Source organism: Chinchilla lanigera, unplaced genomic scaffold (assembly GCF_000276665.1).
Source record: "Chinchilla lanigera isolate Chin_1 unplaced genomic scaffold, ChiLan1.0 scaffold00005, whole genome shotgun sequence".
NCBI lineage: Eukaryota > Metazoa > Chordata > Mammalia > Rodentia > Chinchillidae > Chinchilla > Chinchilla lanigera.
Window position 1 is genome coordinate 42,786,839 of NW_004955406.1, and position 10,500 is coordinate 42,797,338.

A 10,500-nucleotide genomic window follows, 5' to 3' on the forward strand; every position below is an offset into this window, starting at 1 on the left:
CAACACCTCAGAAACCCATCACAGTAAATATTCCAGCAACAAGAGATGAGCCAACACCTCAGAAACCCACCACAGTAAATATCCCAGCAACAAGAATCCGACCAACACTTCAGAAACATACCACAGTAAATGCTCCAACTACAGAAATCCAGCTAACACCTCAGAAACACACTACAGTAAATAGTCCAGCTACAAGAGTCTCACCAACTCCTCAGAAACCCACTACAGTAAATATTGCAGCTACAGTTCAACCAACTCATCAGAAACCCACCACAGTAAATGTTCCAGATGCAGAAGTCTCACCAATGCCTCAGAAAACCATCACAATAAACATTTCAGATACAAAAGCCCCACTAACTACTCAGAAACGTACCACAACAAATAGTTCAGCCACAAAGGCCCCAGCCGCAGCTCAGACATCCCCCGTAGCAAATGTTGTATCTACAATGATGCCACTAGCAGCCCAGAATCCCACGATGGGTAATGTTTCTGCTACACAGACCACACCAGCAACCCAGACATTCACCACAGCGAAAGCTTCATTTACACAGACTCTTCCAGCAAGACACAAGTCCACTCCTAAACATGTCTCAGTTACACAAAGGTTCACCTCTGCTCGTATTACAGCAACTAAGCGTGGACCTGACCCCAGGACATCCACAAAGCCTCCTACAACAGCACCTGAAGAGAAAGGATTGGCTTCAGGTCAGTTGACACTGTCAGGTTTCCTGTGTGTGGATCTAATGGGCTATGATGGCAATATGACCCTGACCCTTAATGCTGCAAGACTGAATAATCTCCTTTTTCATATAACGTTTTTGACTCAAATGGATGATATAGTAACTTCAAATTTGGTTATAACCTACTGAAAGGGATTTATGTTTCTGGTAATTTCTTGTCCGTAGGATTGGGTCAGCAACTATTTACTATTCAAGTTGTTCAAGCTTACTTCTTGCCATCAAGTTACAGGTCAAAGTTAGATGATGTTTTTGTTTTCAGTACCTGTCATTTATGTTTATATTGTTAACTCAAATAGACATTGTACAAATTCCTTAATTTCTGTTGATTATGGAAATTTGAGTTACATTTGAGCTTTCAAGTGGTTTATTGATACATATTTATATACATAGTGACTAGTAAATCACAACATTTTTTACTTTTAAACTTTTGTTTTATTCTCTTTTTTTAGGTTACAGCGGTGTGATATATGGTAAGTCTGGCTCTCAGGCAGTTGAAAGAAATTGCCATCAGTGTAAGACATATAGTCCATATTTCTGGAAGAGAATATTGTCTTTTAACTGTCTCAGGAGAACTATCCGAATGCGCTGTTTACGGGTGCCTAAGAGAAAACAGGTGAAAGCCTTTCACCAGCATGTCTTGTGGACACCACTAGGTACTCGATATGTTTCTTCGGTTTCCCAGCCATGTTCTTGCTCCAAGGTAATTCTAGGACAACTTCAGATCGTTTGGCCAATCAGGGGAGTAGTGTTGAATGCCAACTGTGTCTGCTCATCATTCTAGGGACTGAAGAACCATGAGCATGAAACAGTGTTTTGAAATCTTCAAGTGTTTTTTTATAAGCATAAACTTAATGACCATTTCTAGATCTCTGTCCTGTCCCATCTGAGATAGAATGCCACCTTTGATGGTAGCATCCCCTTTCCTCCTTCTCTGTTAGTTATTAGAAGCAAGTTTCTTTAAAAAATAATATTCTGTTGCTGTAGACCTGAGGCCCAAAGTACCTACCTGTGCAGCAGTTTGTTCTAGTAATTCATTCGGTCTTTTGCTTTGTCCATAAATGTTATTTTCTGTTATGCATTAAAAAGATTAAGAAACTCCTAAAGAAGATGGTAAGAAAAATATTTGTTTACGGGAAGTACAACTACATCGGCATACTGATAAATCCAATAGAAAATACAATTTTATAATAAAGTGTTTATTTTTAACTATGTATTTACAGTGAAGTCCCCCATTTTATGCATGCCAAAGGACATTAAATCTGAGAGCAGATATTTTGTTATTGTTACTACTACTCTTGTTACTTATAAGTGGTTATTTTATATTTTAAATGCTAAGAGATTTTTAAAGCTAAAAAATTGATCTTGAGCAGTTCTGACAATTGGAATTCACTCTGTTTATACTTTAAATAGAAATAAATGTATTCTGAATGAAAAAAAATCTCATGATTTAATGATTTAAAGTTCACAGAAGTGACGGGTTTAATAGATGAGCTATTTCTCAGTTGCCCAGTGGTGCTCAGTGAAGGTTGGAAGTGCTTATTCTTCTCTGAAATTGTTGAGGTGTATACCCGTGGCTTACTTCCTAGGAAACTCTCCTCAGGGTTGGTTGTAACCTTAGCTTATGCTAAAACATAAAGAGCGGCTCCTTCCTACATCAGATGTATAGCAACATTTTTTATACTCTTATATAAATCTGAAAATTATCCTTACTTAAATTTATTACGTGGCTCATGCCATTATCTCGCTTTAAAGATAAATAAATTATATTGCCAGGAAATTATCTTGTTGATTATATGTACTGCAATGTAAGTGAATGATGTAGATGATACTAGAATATGGCAAATGCTTGATTTTTCCCCCCATTTAATTACACTAACAGAGACTAACAGGTGTGGAAGAATTTCCCAGTTTGCCTTGTAAATGATGGTGTTATGCATTTTAAAGGTACTCCTCCACTGACTTTGTACTGATATTTCTTTTTTTTTTATTTTTCCTTTCTCTCTGCTAAGGACCTATCTAGACATTTTTCCCTAGTCATCTCCCCATGACGTTTTAATTCCACCTATGTACTGTATATCAATTCCTCTATCTCTGTCTCCATCTCTGTCTAGATCTAGATATATATCTGTATATTTTCTTGGACTATTACTCCTGTAGAGAATACATGTTCTATATAGTTTTATTGTTTTTCAAGATTATATTATATATAAGAAGAAAAAAATACGTACTTTGCAGTCAGACCTTGGTTTGAATCTGTTTTTATTTGGCAAATATTCAATCTGAATGATTAAGGCGATTTCTCAGAGTCCCTATTTTCTCATTTATGAGATGAAGACCATGATTTTGTTTTGCTTTGTTTTGTTTTTCAGGCAGGGTCTCGCTATGTAATTTGGGCTGGCCTCAAACTCACTATATAGCCCAGGCTGGCCTCAAACTCCTAGTGATGCTCAGGTCTCAGCTTCCCAAGTGCTGGGATTATAGGCATGTACCACCACACCGGCTATTATTGTTATGTGAAGTCTTTGGCACTTATTGTTCTAAAGGATATGAGAACTCACTGCCTATGCCAGGAGTTGAATGACTGTGACCTTCTAGGAGTCAAAGTATGCACTAACTGTTATTTCCTTAAGGTGGATTTCTAACCATTTTATCATTCCCTCTGCCCACACCACAGGAAAGAAGAGTTTTTCATTCAGTTAATGTTTACATGCTTGTTACACAGCAAATACTATTGAGATTTTTATATGTGTTATTTCATTGCTTCTCAAAACAACCCTATAATACTAGCATTTGTTTTCTATTTTTTCAGTGGGGAAAACTATGGTTTTGTATGATTTTAACTGGCCTGAGGTACAGAGCCTAGTAGGCAGTAAACAGAGGCAGTAACTAGTTGGTCTAGTACGAGGTACTTTAAAAGGTAGAGTCTCCTCCTAGTGACGGGACAAGACTGTGTAAGTCAAACTAAATAGTGGAGGGAGCCTACTACTCTCTACTGCTGTTGCTTTATTTTCTCATGCATTTCTGATACCCTGTATTGTGACATTCATAAATCCTTTAGGGGTCAGTTGAAAAAATGTAACAGATAAAGAATACACAGTGAAGTGCATAAAATATTTCTTCTATATCCTTTATCATCTATGTACTTACTTACCCTTTATATGTCTTCTTGAATCTGGAATATATTGCAGCCAGCCTAGATATAAGTGTACTTGCAAGAGTCTTGAATCGGAGTATGTATTTGAAATGGATAGGGCGCTAAGCCAGCATCATCGCTGTGTCTCGTCCCGTGTCCCAGTGTGTGCTGCGTTTATACTTCACTATAACGCAATTCTATCAGCCACCTGTGTTTGAGGGTTAAGAAGTCAGATCATCATTCAAGTTTGCTGTGATAGGTTTAGTCTTTTTTAATTTCTTTAAAAAAAAAAAATTGAAATACAGAGACAGAATCCAGTGATCATGATGGCACTTCGGGCGTTCTGGGGATGCGGCTTTGGGGAAGTAACACTGCATCTGCGTTATAAATCTGAAATTTTAAGGTCTGCTTGAGCACATCTATCTTCTGTCTACAAGTCTCTTTCTGGCGTGACCTCCTCTGTCCATGAGTTCTGTATCCTGTTGCTATATCAAGTATGATTATGAGCAAGAACCAAACCTATCCTCCACCCTCTTAGGTTTCCCTAACACATGGACGGTCTTTTATTTCTGTCATCCTGATATTCTCGATCACTTCTAAATTTTCTGCTTTCATTTAAATTCCAAGTGCAATATTAAAATGGTGGAGTCCTAGGAGCTAGTACGGAGAGGAGCTCACAGTTGGAGATGGGAAAAGTCGCAGTTTATTGTAGTCTTTCTGAGCTGACGGTACAGCCCAAGGAAGTCGGCTAAGGGCACTGACAGGGAGAGTATTGTAAAGTATACCTGCTGTGGAAATAGCAAGTTTTTAAAAAAATTTGTACAGTATTTGTATTTTGCTGATTTGGAACCAAATACACTCACTTGGCATATTAGCTTTGGTTGTGTATTTAGTGTCATCTGTAATTTCCTTTGAAGCACGGACCAAAGGGTAGAGTCCAGGGATATTGGAGGGGAGAGGAGGGGAAAATTGGAGAATTGGGATGGGAATGTACAAATGGGTGGTTTGGGGAAGAAAGATTATAAAAAGCAAAGCTTATAAAGGTGATTTGTGGTTGACAGTTTATCTAATTATTTGCTGCTATTAAGCTCGGAGTAGCACTTTTCAATCTCAGAAGTAGATACAGGTTGCCTACTTGAAATTTCATGCACAGTGGCCTGAGCGTGAGGAGCATGCTGGATAGGCGAAGTGGATATAATTGGCCCTGGGTCTTACCGTGCAGCATCTGTCCTGGGAGAACCATGGGCTGTCTCCACTCTGAGCTAAGCAGATGCCCCCAGGAGCTGCATATGGTAACTTTCACCTTTCTGAGACCTCATTCGCCTCCAAGATAAATGTGAACTCAATACACCTTTAGCCCTAAAGTTATGCAATACAGTCATTTAACATTTAAAATGGAGCATGATTGTGTGGGAATGAATACTGTACGATCCTCTCAAGCCTGTCAAAAATATTTATGTGAGCCCTGTGGTATTTTCAACATTTTATTTCTTTTTCTTTCAAAGGAAACAGAACCAATAATATGCACTTGTTAGTGTCAAACTTGTGACATGAGTAACATGTTCCTATTTTTTCTTCACATGATTTGTATTACCGTGTATGTCACTGTGAAACTGTAGTATAAATACAATTGCTCGTGTTTCTATTAACTATGCCACCACATTTTGTCTCCCTCAAGGAGTCGTTATTGCCGGTATTACAATAACTGGTAGTCTAGTTCTAGCCAAGTTCTTGTGGAACCGTGGAAAATCAGGGTGAGCAGAAATTCTGATGATTTTGAGAACTTTATTCTTCACTTTTCTCCCCGTGCAGCTCGATGCTGTTTTATAGGTGACTGTCTCGGGTTGGCTGTGTGTGTGTGCACTTGCCGTGTGCCTCTACATCCTTTCTGTCTGCAGTCATAATACTGCTCTGGAAGAACAGATGCTGGCAGCGGCAGCACTCTCTTCCTCCTCTTCCTCCTCCTCTTTTTCTTTTTTCTTCTTCCTCTTCACCTTCCTGCCCCCTCCTCCCCTTCTCCCCTTCCCTTCCTCTTCTTCCCTACTACTACCTCCTCCTCCTCCTTTTTCTTCTCAGTATAAGCAAAGATAATAACCACATTTCCCCCCCACCCCCCGAAAAGTGATTGGAAAACCAAAGTCTCACTTTCTGATCTATTAATCAGTTCTTTTTTCTCTACTTATGATAAACGCCTATGCATTGTACAGAAACAAAAAAATCTAGGAAAAGACAAACCTCTAACATAGTTACACTGCCTATGGTTACGCATTTTTCCGCTTTGTATTAATAGATACTAGTCTGGGCAGAAACAGTTTGGGGATTAAGAGGGCAGGCTCTGGAGTGCAACTGTGCAGCTTGATTTCTGGGTCTGCTGTTTACAAGCTGTGAGGCCATGATCCACCTAACCTTTCTGGGCTTCAGTTTCTTCATTTGTAAGATGGGGAAAATTTCATCTACCTCATGGGATTATACTAAGCATCAAAGAAGTTGTCACCTCTAAAGAGGTGGAAGGGAGTATGGCTTAGCTCACAGTAAACATTCAGATGTCAAGACAACAAGGAAAGAAGTATTTGAATATCTCCTCTCCACTGAGTCCACAAGTGAAACATAAATATCCTGATTGGCTCTGTATGCAGCTGACTAACAGAATGATTTAAATGGGGCTGGTTTGGGAAGTCTGATTGTTCAGAAACAGTTGTAGAATACATACAAGCTTGAGCTATTCCTAAGCTGCCCCAGTGCCCCTTCATTTTTTTCATTAATTTATAGCTTCATGTTAATGTCATTACTAAATTACCTATTTTAATTCTTTGGCTTATGCAGGGTATCTTCTTCTTAGCCTCTTTAACATTTTTCCTTTTCCTTAAATTAACAGCAATATTTAAGCCTGTTAAAAGTGTATAGAGAATCTTTAAATTGCTAAATGATTCGGTCTTTTTTCTTTTTTTTTTTTTTTAATGATTCAGTCTTGATAGATAATATTGGACCATTATGTCTTGGGGTGGGTGATGGGGAAAGTAAATCTTTTTTCCAGGTATTTGTTTAATATTCTAACTGCTACAACAGCAAATGCAGTGAGATGCAACTCTTTCAGACTTTTTAAGGAATGTTGTTTGAGTCTAGCAAAACCAGAGTTACTGGTCTTACAAAATAAAGTTGGGATAGATGCCTCATCAGAATTACTCTGAAAAGCCCAGTGTGGTGGTACACATCTATAATCCCAGCACCCGGGAGGCTGAGGCAGGAGGATCAGTGCAAGTTCGAGGCCTGCCTGGGCTACAAGTGAGTTCAAGGCCAGCCTGAACTACGCAGCAAAACCCTGTATCAAAAAGACCAAAAAAAGAAAAATCACTCTAAACTATTTTTTAACCATCAATCTTAAGTAGTTTCTTGTCCCAGATTTCTAGTTTTAGTGCTATTTATTCATCGTGTTTTAGGTTATTAGTGTCAGTTCATCAAAGCCAGTGCTTTGGGGCTCCGTGTGTCAGGAGGGGCAGCACGTGATGCTGTCAGTCCCTTTGGCTGTCATCACCTTCTGCACACCCTTTGTTGAAGCACTTTGCCAGGATATTTTCAATAGGATGAAAGGTGTTGGGACAAAGAAGATGTGAGTATTTTTTTGAGTTGTTTTTAAGATTTTGCAGGAAAGGCAGGAAATTCCTGCCAAACCCTATGATTGAATTTGCTTTTGTTCTTGTACACTTAAAGAATAATCCACTTGCTTTATTTTGGAAGTTGAAGCTGTCAAGGGTAAGAGCTGACTTTATGCCTGTCTGATAGTTCATAACCGATTACATACCTAATTAAAATGTGAATTTAATTAGGACAGAGGATAAAGATAATGAATGTGAAAATGATAATGTAACCTTATCCTTTTTGGGTTTTTATGACAAATTTTAGTGTAGGGACAAGAGTGTAAGTAAATGTTTCATTTTCCTATTTGAAATTTAAATTATATATAATTCAGTTAGGTTTTTTCCCTCTTTACCGTCCAGCTATTATATGACACGTGAGAACAACAAATCACCCAATGTTGTATTTCATAATTTAAATGAGGCTGGTGCTACCTCAGAAATAAGAACACCTGATAATTTATAAAAGGTACATACGGCTTAAGAAAGCCACATTTCTGTATCTCTCAAAGTGTCTCTCAAGACAGCTGCCTTCGGGTTTCTGCAGACTCTTCGTGGATGATCGAGTCCTAAGTCTCTTATCGGCAGAACTGCTTTGCTTTGTTGACTAACATTGACTCTCCTCACTTGGACACACGTCGTGGATTCTTGCCTCGCGAGGGGACGCTCATCATCTCATCTCGTGCTCGCACTGTTCATCATGGCGATTCGATGGTGTAATGGGCACCAGCATTGGGGCCATGAGTGGTGACCCCTCAGGGCTTTAGGATGCTTTTTTGTGTCAACTTGCAGAATGAGATGATTGGCCTCTCCTGTATGTTTCTTCTCTTCCTGGCTGGATTTTAGACCGTCCAATGTTTAAGAAATAGTACAGTATATGTGAAGGTCCCTTCACAAGTCATGATTTTAGATCTTTAAAGACATCCTTTTATGTCTGTACCTAAAAATAACAATGTAAATGTATCTGTGAAACTTTCTAAGTGTCTTAATCTCTTAGTAAATCCTGCATCTCTTCCACATGTAGTATTCAGAGGATTTTCATTGACTTTTGATTATTTTAAATGTCTAACTTGGCTACCATTTATCTAAGGTTGATAAATGATTTAATTGTTGCTATAGCTACTGAACTATCCCCGCAGAAGTAGTTTTTAACTTACTAATTTTGCATTTGCTTTGCAGCCTAAACTAATGAACTTTCTAGTAATTCATCACATAGCAGTTAAAAACTGATGTTTGTCATCAGTAAATAAAATCGTTTTGAATTTACCTTCTCTTTTTCTGCTTTCAGGACACAACTGTGTAAAATTGGCAGTTCTGCTTGTGGTGCTAGTAACCATCAGCTAGCTGACCGTGGCAAAGAAGAGTTAAGAGAGACTGCCCACCTCCGCAGAATAGTTCTAGTTTGTTATAAGTTCCTGGAGCAGCACAGATACAATAAATCCGGTAGTGCACTCTGCTTTGCATGTTGCTGTTGTCTTTAGGCTGTGTTGGGAATGTGAACAAAACGAGGGGATGGGAGTCCATCCAGAGTCACATTCTCTGTGCACCGAAAGCCTCTTCAAAATAGAAGCACTCACAGAATGGAGAAGATCGCTTTCCTAAAAGTATAGGGAAGTAGAGACATTTGTTTATGCGTACAGCAGGATCCAGAATTTCTTTCACTAGATGTGTATTATTTTACTTACAAAAGGAAATAAAAAGTTAAAGACATTAATTGGATAGCAAAAGTAAAAGCATGTCATATTGTCTAAGCAAAATTGCCAAAAACATGAACCACGTTCTAAAATAATGCCTAAAATGTAAAGTACTTTTATCTGTACTTATTTCATTAAAATGAATCCTAATGGTTTTGGCAAAATATTTTTAAAGGATAACACGTTAATGATCCAGGAATGTGTGTTTCTTGGTTTAGCTGATGGCAAGGGAGGAACATAGAGTGAAGGACTGCTTCTCCCTTTGTTACAGAAAACGGGTAATGAGCCAGCTCTTAGTCCACTACTAATAAGATAGATAAGCTGAAATTTTTCCCTAGAACAATCTGTTTTGTTTTGCTTCACTTTGTTCCCTCAGGAAAAGAGCTTTTTGAGAGGTATTTTTAATTTAATGTCTTTTAAAAAGTATCCTGGACCAGGTGTAGTGGTGCACACCTGTAATGCCAGTACTTGGAAGGCTGAGGCAGGAGGATTGCCTTGAGTTTGACCCCCACCTGGGCTACATAGCTTAAGGCCAGCCTGAAGTACACAGTGAACCCCCCAAAATATCCAGAGATAGTAAAATATTAACATGAGATTCTATATTTCTGAAGATGTTCGTAGCCAAATTGTAAATTTTTGTAATATTATTTATATTTATTTATGCTGGTGAATATTTTGTTTTTACATGTGTAACATTTAAGAAGGTATGTAAATAAAAATTTATTTTCCCTAAGTAGAAATAAATAATCACAGTTTCTTCCTCATGTAGTATTTGAAATTTATTTTCTTTAATGTGAACATTTTATTTCTAAATGAGTCTCTTCCTGTTTTCCATAGGTAGTTTAGAATGCTGCTCCTTGGTTATCTTCATGGGAAACACTTTTTGGGTACTTTTAAATTATACTATACTGTACTTTCTCAAGCATGTGATACCTTCTCCTAATCATCTTGATATTATTTGTTAATGATTTACCTAAAGACAATCACATTAACTTCTAGGGTTTTAATATATTCTTATTTGCCATTTTAAATGGTAGTCTAGAACTAGAAGATACATGTAGCTAGACTGACAATGATTATGTTGTCATATTGCTTTGTCTATTTTGTTATTAGTACTTTAAATTCCATTTGCTTCTTGGCATTTCACTGCAGACACTTCAATGTGTATTTCCAACAACGGGGGCACTTTTTCTTTCTAACCACAGTCATCACAACTAATGAGATTAATAATAATTTTTTAGTTCCTAATATTAGGAAATTCGTGTGTGTGTGTGTGTGTGTGTTTCATTACTGGGGACTGA

At 37.9% G+C, this 10,500-nt stretch overlaps 1 protein-coding gene across 6 annotated transcripts in view; it reads left to right on the forward strand.

The window, feature by feature from the left end:
* Cd55 (CD55 molecule, decay accelerating factor for complement (Cromer blood group)) overlaps positions 1–9,367 on the forward strand; it is a gene marked incomplete at its 5' end in the record, with an annotated part of 22,838 nt that extends 13,471 nt beyond the window's left edge. For 2 of the 6 annotated variants that reach the window (XM_013502893.1, XM_013502896.1), the window contains 4 exon segments: positions 628–705; positions 1,190–1,210; positions 5,552–5,627; positions 8,794–9,367. In XM_013502893.1, coding sequence (XP_013358347.1) covers positions 628–705; positions 1,190–1,210; positions 5,552–5,627; positions 8,794–8,986 — 368 coding nt within the window. 6 annotated transcript variants of the gene reach the window in all.
* Positions 9,368–10,500: the final 1,133 nt, after the last annotated feature.